The sequence below is a fragment of the Perissodus microlepis genome, chromosome 11, assembly GCF_051167445.1.
Source record: "Perissodus microlepis isolate ML-2025 ecotype Zambia chromosome 11, ASM5116744v1, whole genome shotgun sequence".
Lineage (NCBI taxonomy): Eukaryota > Metazoa > Chordata > Actinopteri > Cichliformes > Cichlidae > Perissodus > Perissodus microlepis.
The window spans coordinates 32770918-32792434 of record NC_140471.1 but is presented as its reverse complement, the minus strand read 5'-3'; the positions used below and the strand labels follow the sequence as shown (position 1 = coordinate 32792434).

The following is a 21517-nucleotide window of genomic DNA, read 5'->3' as shown; positions in this document are numbered from 1 at the left end:
GGGAGTATGTATGAAACATTTAATTCAATACGTTCGTTAAACCCCTTCAAATCAACCTGGAAGCCTGCACTTCACTGCACAGTCACTGGTGTGCAGGAGAAAAGACAAAAGTAGTGTCATTGTCCAAATATGCAAGGCCCTGACTGTGTAATGCTGCGTTCGGGATTTTGCTCAAGCTTAAAATGCTTTAATGAATGTGCTGATTAATTAAAGGTGCAGTAATGATGGCTGCAACTTAGCCAACTTTAAGATATTCCTCCTGTTTCTAGAAACACTGAATCAACTGCCTGTTTGTTTTCTAATCATTACTCTTTCTTCTTGTGTACTGAATTGGACTGCAGCGCCCGAAATAAACTTTTTTTAAAAATTATTATTAATATTATGTAACCTGCGTGAAGCACTCGCTGCAGGCCTGTACTGTTTCCAGAGTAGGACCGGTGCCGTTCAGCCCTCTGCAGCCGCGGTAGGCTACTTCCGTTCCGCAGAGGGCGACAAGCACCAGCCAGCTAGCCTCTACTGTGGCGGAGGTCCAGACACAATAGAGTGGGTAAGTTTTATTAGCGAATAAAAAACGGCTTAATGGCATTTATTTATCAGGCTCATGTGAACTGTCTGCGTCTCTGTGTGTGTTTTTTCAGTCGAAGTCGATGGTTTAAAAAGAGAGGAGCACACGAACGAGAAGGTCGCGGTTATCACTTAGTCGCACGGAAAACGGGCTCCGACTATGTGCTGGAGCGCAGCTGTTGCTCCCGGCTAGTACCTAACGCGTTTAATGTTTCACTCTCAAACTGACACCCTTCATACGACAAGTTTGATATACGAGAATACGATGCAACCATGTGTGGTGCTACACAACCCGACATTTAAATATATATTACTGCAGAAGACCAGAGTCTTTGCTAGTTGAAGTTGGGGTAAGAGTGAGGAGATCTGAGGGGACAAGGGGGGCGTTAGCCGGTAGCATTAGCTTTGGCGGAGGGTGTCACCACAGGGATAAACTTAAAATCATCTGAATTTTTTAGCATTGACCCCTCGTCAGGCACACTGAGCTTCTTGGCTGTGAAATTATTCGTTTTAGTGTACATAGCGCTAGCTAGCTAGCTTGTTCGTCTGCTAACGTTAGCTAACGTTTTCCGTGACGCTAACGTTAAATCAGCATTCGCAAACGGCTTTGTTTGCGCTACCTCCTCTCCCACACGCGTACCCCCACAACCTGAACAGACAGTCGCTAAATATTGCTCACATTTACGTGTTGTCTTTGTTGACTTATTACGTAACCTAAATTACTTCAACTGCATCCAGTTAATCGAGTCGAAGCGACGTTTTCGCGAAACCGAGTTCGCTTAAATCGAAAGATTTCAGCCGCAGCGAAACGTTTGCATCGCCGCGTCTCGAAAACCGATCAGCTGGTGCTCTTCTGAGGCCACCGTCGATCAGAGACGGAAGACCAGCTTAAAAACGCCCTCTGAGGGCAGCTGGAGCTGAACGGTTCGTTTTCGCTTCGGATTTGGTGGGGAAAAAAACTCCACGGGGCTGCTGTTAAATTGTCCAAACAATTTCACCTCGTTTTGCTGATCACCTTTCCTTCAACCTCCCCCCCGGATGTTGCTGAGGTCGACCTTCTGTGGTGAAACTGCAATGTCCAGAAGATGGACTTTAAAATGCATAAATAGCCCCTGAAGTGAAACCAATTCCCATCAGTGATCCAGGACAACTCTGACCTTTATAAAGACAAAGAGTCTGTGTTAACTTGCTTGACAGAGCTCCGTGATTCTAACTGTTAATTCTGATCATTTAAAAATTAATTTTAAGTTTGAGTATATTGAAACAGACTTTAAAAAATGCCAGGAAAACCCTGTTTAAGACACTTTTATGCTTCAGTAAATAAAACACAAATAAATATATTTTATCACCATCTAGGTGATCTTTTTTTCTAATTTTATTTTCCATAAGTTGTATTGGTCAATTAAATATGAACAAATTCTTTGGACCGCAATGAGATTTTGTGGTACAATATCAAACATCAAATATGCTTTGGATCATTTTGAGGTTGAAGAAAAGCTCAAACAGAAAATGTTGGAGGCTGTAGCTCAGGGGGTAGAAGAGGTCAGAAGATATTAACACAAGTTCACATTCTGTTAGATAGAAAGCACTTAAGCATAGAAAAAGTGCTGGTGTGAATAGGTGAACGAGGCATGTTGTATAAAGTGCTTTGAATGCTTCAGTAGAGTAGAAAAGTGCTCTATAAGAACCAGTCTATTTACCAGAACTAGTAATACTTTTATGTATAGTCTCGGTTCAGACTTGGTTATGAGCTTCTTTCTTTCATAAAGGATGTTCTGGCGTCTCCTCTGCTTCAGTATTTGGAGAATTCAGCCAGTTCTTGTTAAGTCTGCCATACATTCACATAAAAAACCTTCAGCTGCAAATGAAGGTGGTTTAAAGCTCTATTTTCTTCCTCAATCCTCCGCTGTGCTTCTAAACATTCACAACATGGAAGTGGCTTATTAAATGGCTGCTTGGAGGTCAAATTAACAAAAGCCCCATTTAGAAATGACTCTGAATCTTTTCGGCTTTCCACCTTTTAGGTTCCGGCTCTTCTCCAAACCAAACCGGTATGTCGGATGAAGACTCCCGTGCCAGCACCAGCTCTTCGTCATCGCCGCCTTCCTCCAGCCAGACCAGACAGAAGGACACTTTCTGCAAGAAGAAAAGGGAGAGCAAAGCCAGCATGAGCAAGAACTCCAAGCTGCTTTCCACCAGCGCTAAACGGTAAAAAACCTAAACCATAAATCAGAAGTATCTCAAGGACATCCCCGTAATTCTCTTTAATCTCAAGAATTTGATTGTTGGGGGGTTTCTGTGTTAACAAAAATTCTGTGGGTTTATTTTTAGGGGTAAATTTTAACATAATTTATAAGAAGAAGTCCATTAGAGACATGTGTTTCGCCACAAGATTGTCTTTTAGCACTTCCCTTTTCTCTTCTGTGTGCGTGTGTGTGTGTCTGTCTATATCTATATATCTGCACTTTCAGTCTCACTTTCACCAACACTTGTTCTTTTACACAAGGAATTATAGCAGAAATTGCATTAATTAATCCCCAAGTGAATATGTAAATTTCACATTTAAATAAGAGGGTCTGAGTCGTAAATTCTGTGATTTCTGGAGTAATTATTACTGTAACTGACTATTTCTTTGATGTGCAGGATTCAAAAAGAGCTGGCTGACATTACACTGGACCCTCCACCAAACTGCAGGTGGGTTTCACTCTGTACCACATGTCAATTATCTACCTAGCTGCACTGGTAATAAAACCAATCACTGTATTTTTCCTCAGATACCAGCCGCTGTAATATACAATACAGAGCAATACTGTGGTCAAATCCAGATCATAATTACAATGGTTAACATTTTTTCAGAATTTGTCCGCTGTGGAGATAAAATATGTTTTTTTTTTTTTTATCTAAAACTAATAATTGGCTGCTGTTTCCAAGATATTCCTTATATTTAACACCTATGTACATTCTTAGAAAGCATTGCAGGGTTATTTCTCCTGAATTCACAAAGTTGCTGCACTGAGTTTATTTAGAGCTCAGCTTGTCAGGTCAGGTCAAGATGCTGGGGCTAGTTGGGAAACATCATTTTCATCATTTACTTAGAATATTATGAAATGTAGATATGTGGGTTTTTGCTGCATGTCATGTATGTCTCCATAACCAAACGTATTTATTCACTGACTTAGAGCACCAATAGGGGAAATGCAAAGTTAGACAAATTAGTGCATATTTAATGAACTAGGGCCTCTAATGCAAAAAAGTCTTTATGTAAGTAATCAACTGGTGAAGTTTGATATTTATTACTTTTTTAAGCAGTGAATACTAGTGTCCAGTTAAAATGAATTCCATCATGTGCACATTTTAAGGCTGTTTTCACAAATTGTCTCATGCTCTGATCCTGAAATCTTCTATTCAGCAGCTCTTAGGTGCACCAGGCTTAGCAGTAGTATTCCTGCCTATACACTCAGAGCTTTGGCTGAAAAGTGTGCTCTTTTAACACCTTCAACTTGATTTATTGAGCATTTTATTCCTGAAAAAAGTGAAATGGATTTTTTCTGACTGATGACTGACGTTTCTGATTTATGGAGAGATGGGATATCCAGAGTTATTTTTATTTATTTTTATTTTTTTAAACACTTTACGATGCGATATCTGAACATTACCCAGTGTTCATATATCTCTATTTAATGCATACTTGCATGCATTTCTGTATTTGCATATTTAAACACAAACATTTCAGAGAGCTTGTAATGATTAATGTAATTAATTATGTTAAATGTTTGTAATTACTAAATACTAGTTTCTAACTAAAAACTTCTAAACATATACGATACATAAGGACTCTTTTTTTTTTTCTTATACTTTTAACTAGAAATCTTCACTTTAGACACTTTACAAACTGCACACACACCAATTCAGTTTTAATCTTTTTATTCTGAGATATTTTACATTAACAGTCAGTATACTAAATGTACCACTTCAGATTCTCGGGGAAAAGTAGTGATTATTTAATAACTTAGTCCTTAAATGTTAAAAGTAGCAATGCACACTGTGATCGGAAAGACTGTGCTTAAAACTGACATGTTTGAGTTTAGCCTTTGCCTGCAGTGTCCTCAGGCAAATCACTGAGCCCCGCCACACTCCAGGTGGCTGTTCGGCAGCTGCGTCTGACCTTTGACCTCTCTCTGAAAGGAGGGAGAGGAATCTGTCCCACTGTGGCTCAGCAGATCAGACAAACAACCTCAGGCTACAGACCATCACACAAATGAACGCTGTCTGGATGTTTGCAGATAAATGAAAGAAACAGGAATTGGTGTCAGTTCACAGCCACAGTCCTAAAAGAAACGGCGGTTTCTGCTTTGACTTCAGTTGTTACTGCTGCCACTTTTCAGAAAACAGCAGCTTCTCGGGCTCCTTCAGGCATCAGACAGAAACTGGCCACTTTCATGTTGTTGCCTCTACCTGATTCTCGCTTCTGTAGATGTCCAGCTGTTTTCAGACATTTCATAGACAGGAGAATGAGGTCAGGATATTTCCCACAGATGCTCCTTTCTCACATGTAGCAAACAGCAGAAAATGGTCCCCTTCAGGCATGTTCACATTACTCGACGTGCCATGTGTTTAGAAAAGTTTCAGCCTGTTTACTAAATCAGACTGTTGGCTACAGGGATGCACACAGCACAACGTTTATCTAATAGTCACTTAAAACCCTACGGTGTGTTGTTTTTGTTTTTTGTTTCTCTTTTAATTGTTGTTCAGTAGTTTAACAAGTTTAGAAGCCACTGCAGATGTTGTCCATGTTGTGAAGGAGGAAGCATTATAAGAGCTGTTTGTTTGTTTCAATCCTGGCACAGAATCATCAAATGAAGATAATCTAGCTGTTGTCTTAACTCGTGACTTTTACATAGTGAAGAAAAGTCTTTTGAAACAGGTGACTTAAGGCAAGGTGCAGCCTGCTGAATTGTTGGTTGATAGATTCTTGGCCTGTACAATCTGAGTCAATAACAATAATTCAGTATTATCTGCCTGTTACAGGTGACAGGTTCACATCTTATTCTACAAATCATGTTTTCAGGCCAAATCCACCTCATTAAAAAATCAGAATATTTAAAATCATTTAAAAAGTTAATGTAGTTTAGAGCTCATGATAGAGTAGCTGGCCCTGTCACTTCCTGTCCTATAAGGTCATTCTAGTTTAAACAGTACTGCGACTGTTTCAAAGGTACTTTTTGAAGACACTTTATAGTGCAAACATGATAGCCATCCTGCTGTTTTCAAACTATGCACCACCTTGTTTTAACCCATAAAAGAGGTAGGTGGAGTCCAGTTATCTTAGACCAATATAGCTCAAGTCAGTCATATCCTATATGACGGCAACATTAATGTCTCATAAGGGTGCTACTTTAAGCTGATTAGCAGTGTGGAAAGAGTCTTATAATTAGAATTCATCCACTTGAAAGTCAGAGCCTTTCATCTATCACATTTGCTGTTATATCTTTTAACATCCAGATAATTAGTCCAGACGGTTCTCCCTGGATCGATATTCCATGTTGTCGTTGGCAGTGAAGCTCTGTGCTAACCTTGATTAAAAGCGAACAGAAGAGCGCAATATCTAACCCTACCCAGCGTCCCTGCTGCACCACAGGAGCTTTCAATCAATACTGATATTATGGCTCATAGCAATGAACCCTGAGGGGTTCACAGCCGCATGTTCTACATGTCAGAGGGATAAAGGCTGGGCTGCTTTGAGGAAAAATCAATACAGATTACAGATCATGAGGCAGAGATGCATCAGTGGGGATTTGCTTTCAACTCTGGCATCTTCTGAATGATGCTCAAGGGAAAAAGCTTCGACTCTCTATGTTTGAAGGAAAATATGCTACAAGTACAGTGCTTCTCTTTTTTCGTCCAGTGTTTGTTAATGGAATTTACAGATGTTTCCCACACGTGTCATATGTAGGGAAGTCGTGAAGTTGCAGTTTTCAAGACAGAACAGCCAAACGGATACATTTGCTGAATGTGTGTTTTTTTTTTTATACACACACACACATATATATATATATATATATATATATATATATATATATATATATATATATATATATATATATATATATATATATATATATATATATATAGATAGATAGATAGATATAAAAAAAGAATTTGTTTTTATTATTTTTTTTTAGGGGTGCAACGATACACAAAATTCACGGTTCGGTTCAATACTTTGGTGTCACGGTTCGATATTTTTTCGATACAAAAAAAATGTTCATGCCTTTTTAATTTGTCATTTATTAAAATTATAAATATATATTTTAACTCAAAAGTACAGTTTTTAAATTGAATGTTGCTGAAACAATAAAATAAATCTATGTGATCGAGAACTCACTCATCTTTGGAAAAGAGAGTTTATTACAGAGAAATGGCTCTTTCCAAAATATTAGCATATTAAGCATATTAAACGTATCAGGTCCCCATAAGGAGAATCATGTGCTAACGGCTGTCTAAATGACTCGGGTAAAGTTTGTAGCATGCGTGCTTGTTGTTTTTGTCTGCTTCCACTTGTCTTTGCACTAGGATGATGTCAGAGTAAATGTGCAGTTATATTCGTTGTGTTCCCACTAGTGCTGTCAGCGTTAATCTCGTTGAAATGACGTTAACGCCACAACACGGCAAATCTCCGTTAACGAGCTACCGCGGATCGCCCCGTGCGTGCGGCTGGACGGCGTCAACACGTTAACAAGCTAACTGCGCTAACGCACTAGTTCCCACCAATGTAATTGAGCATTGCGTGGCACATCCGACATAGTGTTTTACTTTTGTCCATGACGCGCTTACCTTCAGGGTCATGTTTCACATGAAAACCAAAATAGTTCCAAACGCCTGAATGAGGGTGGGGGAGGTTCAATTTGCCGTGTTGCAACGAGCTTAGCTTCTGTCTCGCTAGCTTGCACTGCGCTCAGTGGATCTGCGCTCGACAGTGCAGCCTAGGCGGATAAGTCGAACGCAGATCCACTGAGCTCTCAACACAGACAGCATCATCAGAAGAAAAGTTGATAAAATAAATTAAAAATTTTGTATCGTTTGATACATATGCGTACCGAACCGAAAGCACTGTATCGAATGATTCAATATCGATACGAGTATCGTTGCACCCCAAATAAATAAAAAAAAAAAAAAATAAATAAATAAATATATTGTTTTGTTTTCCTCTTTCCCATTTTCTCCTTCTCTGTAACAGTGTTTCAGCTACACATTTTTCAAATTGGAGAATGTAAATTAGCGTCAACAATGATGAATTAAATATTTATTTTCCAGGTTCATAGGCATGTAGTTTTTTTTTTTTTTGCTCTCCTGCTCTCTGGGCAGCAGATGGAGAGTTGTAAGTAAGATGACCATTAGTAAGACAAAAATATGCTTTTAAAATGGTTAGGAGTGACTGTTGAAGCTCTTTTCTGAACTGAGAGGTTTCTCTCATATTTCAGGTCTGCTTATAGAACAGAATGATTGGCTGTGCATCAGACGTTAGCGAGGGAGGTCGCTGCCTGTGCAGCAACCTTTAGAAAAATCCGGATACTATTCTAATGGCTATTAAAACCAGATCTTTACGGAGATGTTAGAACTAATCGCTAAGGTTACAGGAGGTGTTGTCAAATGTCGTTTTTACGGGGGGAGGGTTACTTTGGGTGGGATTTCCCTTTAACAGCCCACTGAATTCATCTGTCGAATTACAAACGCGGCATTTATCATCAGCTTTAGCTCCTTTCTGACGCCTTCTTCGGCGTGCTGCCAGTAAACGTGAATTTTATTGTGATTCATTGTGTTTTATACACACAGTACGTGAATGAATGTGACTTTCATACTGTAGTACACACTGCTTTGATCACTGCCGCTGATGCACATCCACTGTGCAGCTTGTAATCTACAGTCTGTGTGTGGGTGTCTTTTTTTTTTTTTTCTTTGTTTCTTTCCTCCCTTTCTGACTTCATTTGCGTCGGTGTGTCTGCTCTGTGGATGTTGTCTGTTTGCAGATGAGATTTGTATCGGCAAAGCTTTTTCCCCCTCCTTCGTTATTATTGATGTAGTATGATAAACACCAGAGATGACCGACAAAGATTAGAACTTTCATTCTTTAAAATGTGACTCATGGCACAGCAGCAAATAAATATTGTATTTTAGGCTTATGTGGGTGGTGCAATAAACTAAGTGCACCTTGATGTTTTCAAAATATTTTTGTGGCTTCACCAGAACATAAATCCAGTTTAAATTAATTTAATCCTTCTGATTGCAGTGCTGGTCCAAAAGGAGACAATATCTATGAGTGGAGGTCGACCATCCTGGGACCGCCGGGCTCTGTGTACGAGGGAGGCGTCTTCTTCCTAGATATCGCCTTCACACCCGACTACCCCTTTAAACCCCCCAAGGTACTGATACACAATACTAGAACCTCATGTCTGTTAACTGTACCTCAGAAGCAGGCAGCAGGTGTTTGGACTGAAACTGTTTCAGCTGCAGGGTTTTAGATAACATCAAATCGAGTTCAAGGACTATATCTGATTTAAAAGACAAGGTGTACTATGTTTAACCCAAAAGTTGGAAGGTTGGGTTATTAAATGTAGCAAAACAAACAGATGTCACCTGATATAAAAGTAGCTCTGCATAACGGTGTAAAGTTTGACAGTGCAGGGTTGGAAAAAAAAAAAAACCCATCTGTTTTCTCAAGTCAGTACATCTGTTAACTTGAGAAAACAGATGTTACTTTATGAAGAATCAGTTTTTCTTATCAGATACCAAGACGGAGCTTTATTAGCTACACATTTGCTCGCTTCTTATCAAGAATATATTTATTTCAAACAGCAGGAAAAGTAGAAATATACAGTCTGCTTCTTTTAATAAACACACATATCTCAAAGGGATTTTTTGTCATAAATAATTTCCAGAAAAATGGGAAACAAACAATTAAGAAAAAACTGTTCACACTGACTTCCAGTTAAATCTCCATCCCCACACTGTTCCAAAAACACGTTGGTGTTTATTTATGTTTTCAGTTCAGTTTCAGATTGCTTCCAGTGTGGGCTTGATTCTTTCACTTTATTTTTTCCTGTGGTTTTACTTTAGTTTTTACACATTCATTGTAATAAAGGTAACCCTTTGTTACAAGGCAAAACTGAGCATGTTCAGAAATATATTAGACATAGTATAATTTAAATTTTTATTTTGTCTAATTAAAATGTTTTTCACATCTAGTTTTAGTTACCTTTGCTAACCTCTCACTGAGACATTGTACAGTTTCATAACACCAGGATACAGGACTTTACACGAAATTTGTTGTCTCATTTAAAAAAAAAATCTTGACACAGATCAGCACTGTGGTTTTCAGTCATTACTCAAACAGGAGTACCGTATTAATCATCTGTTGGTCTTTATTTTAAGCTGTAGATTTTGTGGTACATTGTTAAAACCTCTCATGCATTATAAAGCTCTGTATTACACACGATTTTCTGACAACCAGTCCTGTGAATGTGAAAATCACCAGATCATTTTATTTTTAAAACGAAATGATGCTCCAAGCTTCAGTAAAGCTTTATTCTTTATTAGCGACAGTGAATATAAACATGGATCTCTTAAGAGAAAACACGCCCTCTCTGGGCACACAGTATTAAATATGCTATAGAATACATATTCAAATAGCACAAAAAAGCCTCCAGCTCCACTCCCACACACAACACACAAAACAAACACATTGTTCAACCTTTTGTTTGCCAGATTGCTTTTACTGAGACCCTGCTCCTCTTGCTTTTGTAACAACACAGCAGCTCATGATGGTCACATTTAACCTCTAAAATTACAGCCTAATTATCCCAAACACAGTTTAAAAAAAAAAAAAAAAAAAAAAAAAAAGTGCATTCAGTCCAGAATTCTGGGAAATCGGTGCTTCTACTTTCCAATTCAAGCATTTATGCATTATTCTTTTTATTTTGTGCTAATGCTAATGTTTGCAATTTCATGTTTCCTAAATGGAAGCGTTTTCTTTTTCCATCATATAACTGCTTCAGCTGCTTACTCTGGATCAGCATCACACATTTACAGAGTTTACAAATGACTGGACGAGTGTTTCATTTGTTTTTCCCCAGAGGATTATTTGAATGATTTAAGCAGCATTTTTTTTAAACATACAGAGTCACAGCGGTGACAGTGAAAACTCTCATCCCAGTGGATGTGTATAGTTTCATCAAGACCGTTTCCCAGTGGAATGAAACAAAACAAATACATGGTAAAAAGCCCAAACAGCAGTGGGAAACAACCTGTTCTGATGGGATTACAAATAAAGTAATATAATCCACCACAAAATATTAAATGATGCTAAAAATGGACTAATTTAAACCCGAAGCATAGCCCTTTATACTTAATTGGCCCATTTATTACATTTATTTTTAATAAAATAAACATCTGGTCTCTATGTTTGAGTAAAATAGATTTTGTTATGTAAATATCAACAGGAAATCTGCTCTGTTAAACAAAAGCAAAAGTGACGATTAAATGTAAGCACATTTCTGATAATCACAGCGTTTTACTATTCATGTCTGTGTAGGTGCAGTTTTTGTTTGGGGTTTGTGGTTAGGGACACTTGACGCAATCAGATTTTAATTTCGTGCCTTTGCTGCTTCAGTTCATGATGGAAATATAAATTCATGTAAAAAGAAACACATATACTGGCTGTTTTCATAAGTAAGTTATTTGAGGAGAAAATTTTATGACCATGCGAGTCATTCAGTAAAAATTGGTCATCGTCTTTTATCTGAACCCTCAGACTCCCAGATTTTTTTTTTAAACAATAATTTCAAAGTCATGCAATATTTTATTTTCATACTATGAAAAAACTGAAGTTACAGGCCCTCAAAGTACACAAATAATTACTTTATTTATGGTTAGATGATGAGCCTGGTGTCAAATGTAGATCAAAATGAGACATCTCAGAAGTTATGTTCTGAGCAGTCACCTATTCATCGTGGTGACATGACCTGTGAAAGCTTTCCAGTGAATTATAATAGAATAGAACAGTATCAGTGCTGGTTTCTATTCCTCCACGCTACACACATTGAGTTATTGCAGTTTTGCTACTGAACAAAAGTAATCATGAAAAAAAGCAACATTAAGGGTTTAGATTGTGACACTTCAGGTGGGTGTAAAATTGATTTGGGGAGGGTTTTTGGTCTAAAAGCATCATCACCCTGGTGGGGTTCTCTGTGTGTTTCCTGTAATTTATTTTTTAGTCTTAGATTATATTTGTAATGTCTGTGAGAAGTGATACAGCATGATAAATACCAGAGATGACCAACTGAGACAAAAACAGATTATCATTCTTGGAAATCTTGAGTCACGCTACAGTAGCGCATAAACTGAGTGTTTTCGTCTCTTTTGGGGGGGGAATGAGTATTAGACATTGTACGCTGAGATGAAAAGGACTCAAATTTCCTCCAAATGTTTTCCACACTTCACTTGTTCCACAATAATTTTGCATTCAGTTTTGACACGGAACATTTACTGTAAATGACTCACTGTTTATGGCTGATTGTTGTACTGATAAGGAAAAGTGAGGTTTCCTTCCAAGACAGTTAAGATGACGTACTTCTTTTCAGCCACTAGGGGGCTTTTGTCTACTGAAGAGGTTTCATTGCAGTCCAACACTGACTGAAATTCTCTACACATAACAAATATTTTGTCATATTTTGAGCTGTGTGAGTGCTTCATTTTGTTTTTAATAACACATGTGAAAGTGATCAATACAGGAGTGTTTGTACTGTGTTCTGCATTTCTCTTCAGGCTTTTTTTGGGGTTTTTTTTTTTTTTTAAGTGTTTTTCATGCAGGATCTTTGTGTCTGCAGGTAACTTTCCGTACCAGGATCTATCACTGCAACATCAACAGTCAGGGGGTGATCTGCCTGGACATCCTGAAGGACAACTGGAGCCCCGCGCTCACCATCTCCAAGGTGCTGCTGTCCATCTGCTCCCTGCTCACTGACTGTAACCCAGGTAAGACATGCACGCTGACGAAAGCTGCATCACTTGAGTACTCAGAAAGCAAAGATGTATTTTTGTAACAGCTGAAACATCTGACAATTACTCATTAAGAAACATGGATTTATTTCAGTGTAATCTGATGCCCATGAAAAACAAACGCAGTGAAGGGAAAACTGGGTCATCCAGGCTTGGGCCAGCTGGTGTTTTTTATTGAAAAACTTTATTCATTGTTTATGGTGTAGATTTAATGTAAAAGTATAACTCCTATATGTAGTGTCTTCATGTAAGGTACAGCAGTGGTCCCCAACCCCTGGGCCACAGACCGGTACCGGGCTGTGAGAGTTGAGGCTCGGTCGTGAAATTTATGATTTTCAGGGTTTTTATCGTTAACTCTGTTTCCCTGGGTCTTTTCCTGTGTTGTAGTTGTTTGTCTTAGTTTGAAAGAAATAATTATGCATTACCATAGCGACCAGAGAGCATTAAGGGGCAGAGAGGAGGATGTTACTCTCGATGTGGTTAGTGCATTTCAGGAGGACGCTGCTAATAAAGTTACACATTTACACAATACTACTTTTTTTTTTTTTTTTTTTTTTTTTTTTAAATTTTGGTCCTATCATTTTATTTTGTTGTATTTATCCGCGACACCTTAAAGGCCGGTCCGTGAAAATATTGTCTGACATTAAACCGGTCCATGGCGCAAAAAAGGTTGTGGACCGCTAGTGTAGAGTAATGGAAGAAGCGGCGTTACAGACAGACTGGTCCTCAAAACACTGTCCCGCTGAGCTGTAATGAAAATGAGAAGTGCAAGACAAGCAGGAGAAGGGAAGATAAAATGTTGCCCCTTTTTGAAAACATGTTGGCTGAGAGCTGAACTTTTTCCATTTCCAGTTTGTAAAACTTCAGGTTTTACCACCACTCGGCTAATCATTAGCAAGTATTTGCAGACAAACTTGGAAAAACTAAAGGTAACCATGGCAATTCGCCACCAACTGTCACATTCAATATGGCGGACAACTCTTGAGCAATGCCTGCATCACGTCATGTGACAAACCTCATTGCTGCCAAAAGCAGAGAGGTGAGAGACCCTCAGATGTCAAGTCGTTAATGATCTTTTTACAGGTTTACAATTGTGAAACTCGCACTCTTTCCAGTGCATCGTCAAATCAACTGCATCATTTCTGTTTACAGCAGTGGGTTTTTGTACCTCCAAAAAGGGCAGACTCACTGGACAGAAGTAAAAGCCGTGAATGTTTTTCAGATTGAGCCTGTTAATCGTGCCACTGTCAGGATCGCCGCTGTCAGCTCTCTGTCACTTGTCCCGTCACCAATGTGCAGGTCTCCTGAGGCAGTAAAAAAAAAAAAAAAAAGTTCATAGTCATTGGAAGCCAAAGGAGTGATTAAAATAAAAAAAAAAAATTAGATGAATGGCCCTTCCCTAATGCATGTCACACTGGTTTTATTGGTATCTTACTTAGTGTGAGACTGAAGAGTCTTTGGTGAATAGCAGCACTGTTGCCAGTCGGCTGCCTCAGGTCAGGGATTCTAAAAATGAGGCGCTGCAAAGTTTTCCTCACCCTGCTCAGTCACTGTGTTTTGACATGCGCTGTTACTGTCACACTGTGGGAAACTGATACAGATTTAATAGCCTGTTGCTCCACATTTACTGCAGGTGTGCGCGTCTCACCGCTGTTTTGACAACCATTCGAATTGATGACCCCGTATTTTTACCACATACCTTCCACAGCTGTGAACTCTGATCTCATGACCCCAAAGCTGCACATTGTAAACGCGGTCAGATTTTATGTGCTCAGCATGGTGCTGCAGGCAGCTAGCATAAAAGTTTTACTCTGATTCATTCACCAGTGAGGAGAACCTGTCTGAAAGACAAGACAGCAGCCGTGTTGTAAAAGAGAGGGTGTAATTTAGCTTTTATGCAGCATGAAGCATTAAGAAAGAAGGCAGAGTTCAAAGTGAGGTGCAGTTTTAGAAATGTGATGTGAATTCCAGCTGACGGTCCACCAAAACATTTACATGATTTCATAAAATGGAAACATGTGACTCAAGTTTGTAAACCATCAATTTTATCATTTTATTTTTTCCAAAAAAGTAAATTGCAGTTGTATGAGAATGACTAATCTTTCAAAATAAGAGCATGAGGACTGTACAGTAGTCAGTGTCACTGAGAAACTGTGCTCAGATCCAAATGTTCAATAATTTAAAAAAAAAAAAAAAAAAAACTTCTTAAACAATTGAAACTGTTTAATTTGCTTCAGTTTTTTGTTTTTGTAGCATTCATGCACAGAGATCATGAAAAAGCAGTTTCGAAATGAATGTTTTCCAAGTCTTAAATTGTTGCCGACCAGCCTACGAGCTTTTTTATTTGAAGTTTTTAATCTGTATTAAAGAGACTATCGAACCTTTTCACCCTGCCATGAAGACGCTTCTGGGAGCTCTGAATTTTAATTCCAAACATGGTGGAATGTTAATTTATAACTTAAACTGTCATTTGGGGGTTTTAGATGGCAAATCGGAAGAACAGATTTGAATGTACTGCACATGCATTCCAGACGAAATGTTTCTAAAGTAATTTATTCCAATTTATTCTGATTATTCCCGTTTCTTCTGTTCACCCAGCCGATCCCCTGGTGGGAAGCATCGCCACCCAATACACGACTAACAGAGCAGAACATGACCGAACAGCCAAACAGTGGACAAAGCGATACGCCACATAAACCCACAGAGGACGGCAGCAGCAGGAAAAGGAGGAGGAGAGTCGAAGAGTCGCTGGGTTGCTTGTTTTGGGGGGAGGGGGTGTTATTTCTATCTCAGATTTTTAGTACTTTATTGTCTGGTATATTTTTTGCTTCCTGATTAAGTTATCTCCAGAAACGTGGTAATAAAGGAACACAATGGAAAGGAAGTGATGAGTCTGCCTCTTTTCTTTTTTTTAAAAAAAACATTGTTAATTGAAAACTGAATTCCACATACAACTCTGTGCATGTTGAAACTTCCGCTGCAAGCATTGTAAAAATATTTGTGAAGACACAAGAATGCACCGTGAAGCATGCCACACACCCATCAGCATTTATAGCCTAAGAAAAGCTGCCAAAATAAATGAGATATACAGTAAACAAAAGCACTAGTACAAAGCATAAACTGTAGTAAAGAGAAGCTGTATACACGACTGCAGTGCCGACCCTCTTTAAAAACTGAAAACGTACATTAGGGGACTGATAGTCAGGCACCCCGTTTAGCTTTTATGGAGTCATTTAGTTGAAAGTAGATGCATTTAGTGTTTATATATGCTAAATAAGTGTTTAGCTTATCCATAAAAATGCACATTTTTCTTTTTATTTTTACCTGTCATGTATTTCTTTACAGCTGTAAGAAGAGCACCTGCTAACATGCAGGATTAACCATGTGTCAGAGAAAAGTAGTGTCCTAAGAGAAAACATGCCTTCCATACCTGAGGGAACATGCTTAATTTTAGTGTTTGTCAGTTGACAACCCAACCTGTCCAACAAGGCTTTGATGGACATATGTGACACTATGGACGTTTACATTACTGTGAGCCAGCAGCCTTCACAAATTGTTGTCTTTGTATTGTAACACCTGTTCTGAAACTCTTACATCTTGCTCTTGAAGCAAACACGAAAACAGATGGAAACTAAACTGAAGCGAGCAGACATGCTTGGGGAAACTACCGAAACTGAATTCAAAACAAAAATTCAGAATAGAAGAAAAACTGATCTGAAAATACGAAACTACATTAACTCAGCGAGTAATTCAGTTTAAGCCTGTATGTGCTGTTACAGGCCTGTATTAAATCATATCATTAGCTGCTTTAGTACATTTCTATGAAGTAGTATTTTTTAAACAGACACATAAGTTTAACTAAATGAAACTTATCATAAAGGGTTATATTCAGCCTATGAATCCTGAATAGACTCAGAAAGTTGTGATATTTTTGAAGTGGTTATTCAATTTAGCTTAACAAGTGCATCGGGTAGTTTTAACTCCCAGGACATGATAATTGCTCTTTGTGACCTCTCTCACTTAGAGCTGGTGTTGGATTAAACACAGAAGTCTGCAGACTGAAATTAGAATCTACAGTACAGTGCAAAAGTCTTGAATTACCACTTATCCTTTATATTTTGCTTCCAAGGTGCCAGATTTTGTTGTAGTTTTTAAAGCGGTCTGGAGTAGTAATTCTCCAGGCTGTCTGAAGGTCTTTCAAAGTTGTTGCTTTTAGACATTGGCTGCTTTTTCACTCGTTTTCAAACCAGTCTTTAAACCTGACTATTTTCAGTTGAATGAGTTTTGCATATCCAGTCTCTTACCACTGACCTATGAATCATATGTCAAGCATAAAAAAAGCACCTAACTCAAATGAACCATGTTGTGTCAGACAACAAAGAATTAGCTTTAGAACCTTTGTTAGCAGCCTGTCTCAAGAACACATTTTTTTCCCCATTTCTTTAGTTGAATCTATGAAAAATCCCAAAGAAGACAGACATAAAATGGTATTAAAGCCATTAGCTGAAAACTTCAGCATGATGTGCAGTATGTCTTTAAAAAAATCACTGGAAACTGAACAAGTGGGGGACAAAAGAAGAAGTGGAAGTCCTAAAAACCTTAAAACAGTCTATACCAGATGAACAATGATTTAAAGTCCTTCAAATAACAGGAAGACATCCAAAAAATACCTGATGCAGAACTGAAAAATGCATTTAGCCCTTCAGATGATTCATCTAGCCCACATTTTCGGCTGCATTTCAGCCTGTGGTGTTGGGATTTTGTCAAATGAACACAGAAAAGTACCATCAGATTTTGATCTGCCATGGATGTGATTGGCAACAGCTTAATTTTTAATGCCTTAATTTTTGCAGCATGACGGTGATCCCAAACATCCAGAGAGGACCTTCAAGAACTATTCCTGAAGACTACTTAAATTATGAGAACACTTCCTCAGAGAGTTCAGGCAGTCTTTAAAAATAAAGGCAGTCATACGAAATATTGATTTTCAAGCTCACTAGAACTGAATAAACTCTGCTTTTGCTTTATATATTGTATGTTTGGATGTTTTTCAACAAATCACTGAATCTATTTCCCATTTTCCTAGTAAAATATAAAGAGTGGCTGAAGACTTCTGCACAGCACTGAAAGGTAAAAGTGGTTTATTCTGCCAACGTGCAGAAGCTTTGACAGTTAACTAAAGATGAAACTGCTGCTGGCTTTTACCAAATATAGAAGGTCTCTGATGTGAGTTTTAGGTGAGTGTCAAGTATGTAAGATCACAGAGGTCAGGTCAAACCCAGGTCACCACCGGGGATGCCATGTTCCAGATTTTTCTGCACTGGGTCAGCATCACTTTGGAAAAAAAGAACAGTGCTGATCATCATGGTTGCAGTATGAGCAGGAAAAAAAAGATTAAATACATGCATGAGAAACAAGAGGGCGAGCTGTCAATTGTTTAAATGTAAATGCACTAAATCAAAGCAGGGAACTTATAAGAAACTGGAAATCCAATATGTGTTCAGCATTTATTATTTAATTTTATTATGATTTTATTTAATTCATTTGTAGTTTTAGGCTCTTGTTATGCACTCAGCTGTTAACAAAATGTGTGTCAGTCTTCTTAAAATACTTCTGCTGGGTGATGGGGTGTGGAGCATTGGCGACCTGCAGAGTGAGAATCATTCCAAGGATGCCTGAACGCTGGGCGGACAGACAAATCTGGTCAATGAGCACTTAGTCACACAGTCACTGTGCATGTGTTTGCACCCAAAACTTTTAAATCATGACAACTTCATATAAACTGGCTTTTTGTCAAGAAACCAGTGAATCAAAGTTATAATTTCCAAAACAGCTGGATTTGTACATGCTCAAACAACAAATTCCAAATTCAGGCAACACTAAATCCATTGAGCTAGCTATAAATGTTACTGTATAGTATAAATGTTAATCATTCATCTCACTCAATCTCATTGTAGATATCGTGTCAGTGTAGCATTCAAGGCTACAAGTCATTTATGATATGGTAAGCATAATAAACATGGTTTTATTACATGCCGTTGAAATGAATAATGAATATCAAGGACACAGTCCTCCAGAGTTTTGTTAATAGTTGCCAAATATGCAAAAACTGATCAGTTCGATTACAGTGAAATTATTTGATTGTATTTTAAGTGAGTAAATCAGGGGATCTTCAGTTACAGTGTAAGCATGCGTCACTCATCTGTGGTGCTGCTTTAAGTGAACTACTGCCAGCCACATGGTATTAAACTACTACTGCAGGTGTATTTTTTCCTAATACCAGGTTCATCATCTAGCCCTTCATTTAAAAAGTACCATCTTCTCAGAAATCACCTGAATCTTTCCATTAAATACATTATCATGGCATCTCAGAGATAACAGACCCAGTGTAGAGATCTACAAAGTCCACGTTAGAAAGTTGGAGGGTTGGCTGTGTCATAAATCACCGGTTTGTCAGCCAGGAGGATGAGCCATGTGTGTTTTACTTCTACTTCTATATAATCCTGTGCAATATAATACAGAATCCTTGCCATAAGTTTTCAGGTTATAGTTTGTAATGTTGAGTTTGTGTTATTAGAAGTTTGTAAATTACTGAAGCACATATATGATTGATTTCAATTTGAATGTAAGTAAACATTGCTCATTGATTTGACCACCTGTCTTCACAATATTATGATAAATCTTGTTCAGGGGTTGCCACTATCATCTGCCTCCATCTCTCTCAACAACTCTCTCCAAGTCCTCCTTCACTCCATCATCTCTTTTTTCACCCACCATCAGGTCCATCTTCAACATCCTTTGTCCAATTTCCTCTGCAGTTATTTTTTCTCTGCACAAATACGCATGTCAATTTAAAAAAGTTACATATAATTTCAAAACCATTTCCATCTAAAAAGTTATTTCACACTTTACTAAAAATTAAAAGGAAAAATAATCCTGGTTCATAGCGAGCGTTTTTCCCCAGGTAATTTGCAATAGCTACTCCAAGACTACTGCAAAAAAAACCACGGAGACCAGCTGGGTTCACTGACAAGTAGATTGGTGCAAGAACACAGTGATTGAATTACAGGCCTTACAAAGTGAGCATGAGTCCAGCGCCATAATCAGAGGTATTTCCAGGGTGCTTTACATGGGGACGTGGCAAAGGGAGGATCAAGAAGTGGTCAGCCCTGCTCTGAATCCCCACTGCTGTTGATGATGTCACTTTTTGCATATATGCTTCTGTGTGGGCCTCATCATAAGAAATGCTGAGTCTTCAGAACAACTGAGTGTATACACACCGTCAGAGCTATGAAAGCAGCACATATACACACTGACAGTGTATCAGCTAATGCATTACTAGTGCATTAGCATAATGAACAAATGAGATACAATTACAGCATAACACACTGCCTCATGGAGGCATTATCCTAGTGCTAATCGATATACTGTGTTTACACTCCACATTACTACCATAGCTCCATATTTTAGTGGTTTACACAGTTACTTTGCAAAAATTTTTGCTAGTTCAGCTGCACGTTGTGTCAGGAAGAAAATGTAGAGTTAAAAAAAAAAATCAAAACATGAAGAGCTATCTGCCTGAGACTCCTTGTGACAAGGAAGCAGCTCAAATTAGCTTTCTACTACTAACCACCATATTCTTTTAGCAATCTTTTGCAACCAGGGATTGGGCTGCCAGGGCCTCCTTCAATGACAACCAATCAATCCAACCTCTACAGGCCTGTTCAGGGTAGTGGGCTGGCTTAGTTCTGTGGGCTTAGGCCTGAACAGCAGACGCTCACCCTTGAACCCCAGGACCCAGGGCAGGTTAATTTTGTCCCTTGCACACCTCTCAGGGCAAGCGGAAGGTACAATCCACTAGTCACCAGTCCAAGATGGAGACAGTCATACATTCACTTCACAAGGTTCTGCAGTAGTGATAAATTTGAGAACCTGACCGATGCAGATAGAGGGAGAAGAGCAAACTCCAACAAGGAAGCTTAAATAAAGAACCTTCTCACTGTGAGGTGACAACACAAACCGCTGCACCTGTGCTTGCTTAAGCCATGTTTTACAAAAATATACATTTCTAAAAAGATTACCTTCTTTCTGAGTGTTAAACAACTGAACTATGCAAAAATATTAACATTTAGAGACAGTTAAAGAAACTTCTTTCCTTTTACAGTTTTTTTCTCTTATAGAACCTCCTGTACATACTTTTATTGTGACCTTTTTTTTGTCTAATTGTAGTTAAATTGTAACTAACATTTGTTTATTTCTATCAATTACACTTTACAACTACAGCTTCAAAGTTTAAACCTCAGCCCAGGTTTAAACAGTTAGCGAAACAGTTATAAACATCCATCTATGGCCGTGTGGTTGGACATGAATGTCAAAGAAAAAAAAAGTATTCCACATTTAAAACTGCAGATATCACAGCTGGAATCATGCGAGGGACAGATGTTTACACTTATATTTGTCTTATTTTAAATACATCGTTAATTATTAGGGTTAGGACGCAACAGTGGCCACTTTTTTCCAAAGCTTGTTTTGTTGGTTTTCATGGTGACGCCTGTCCACGGAATGGTCTAGAAAACACGCTGGGGACAGGAAGCAATTTCAAAGTCGTGGTGACTGACTAGAAAAACTCGGCAGTTGGCGTCCGTGGACAGAAACACGGGGCCGTGCATGTCTGGTGGGCTGTGATGGGAAGGAGAGGCGTTATTCAATCAAACTTGAATAACTCAACGGTTCGCCTGCAGCCGCAGCGGGAACTGCAGAGCTTTTTGGGGCTTCTTCACTTCACGTTGTGCTTTGCAACGTGACCGCTGTTACTCAGTCCTCTGTTACGTCGACGGGGCGCTTGGCTCCGCCCCCACCAGTGTCCTGAAAGTGTGTCACTGGGTTAAAGTGGCTCGAG

At 38.6% G+C, this 21517-nt stretch overlaps 1 protein-coding gene across 2 annotated transcripts; it reads left to right on the top strand.

The window, feature by feature from the left end:
* Positions 1 to 419: 419 nt before the first annotated feature.
* Positions 420 to 15502, top strand: LOC146378305 (ubiquitin-conjugating enzyme E2 E1). 2 transcript variants are annotated; one of them, XM_084944245.1, is made up of 6 exons: positions 420 to 547; positions 2589 to 2772; positions 3208 to 3258; positions 8852 to 8984; positions 12447 to 12594; positions 15217 to 15502. In XM_084944245.1, the coding sequence occupies exons 2-6, from the start codon at positions 2618 to 2620 to the stop codon at positions 15312 to 15314; spliced, it is 585 nt and encodes a 194-aa protein (XP_084800371.1). In that variant the 5' UTR covers positions 420 to 547; positions 2589 to 2617; the 3' UTR covers positions 15315 to 15502. The 2 variants fall into 2 exon arrangements, with proteins under 2 accessions (XP_084800371.1, XP_084800372.1); XM_084944246.1 differs by having other exon boundaries at positions 424 to 543.
* Positions 15503 to 21517: the final 6015 nt, after the last annotated feature.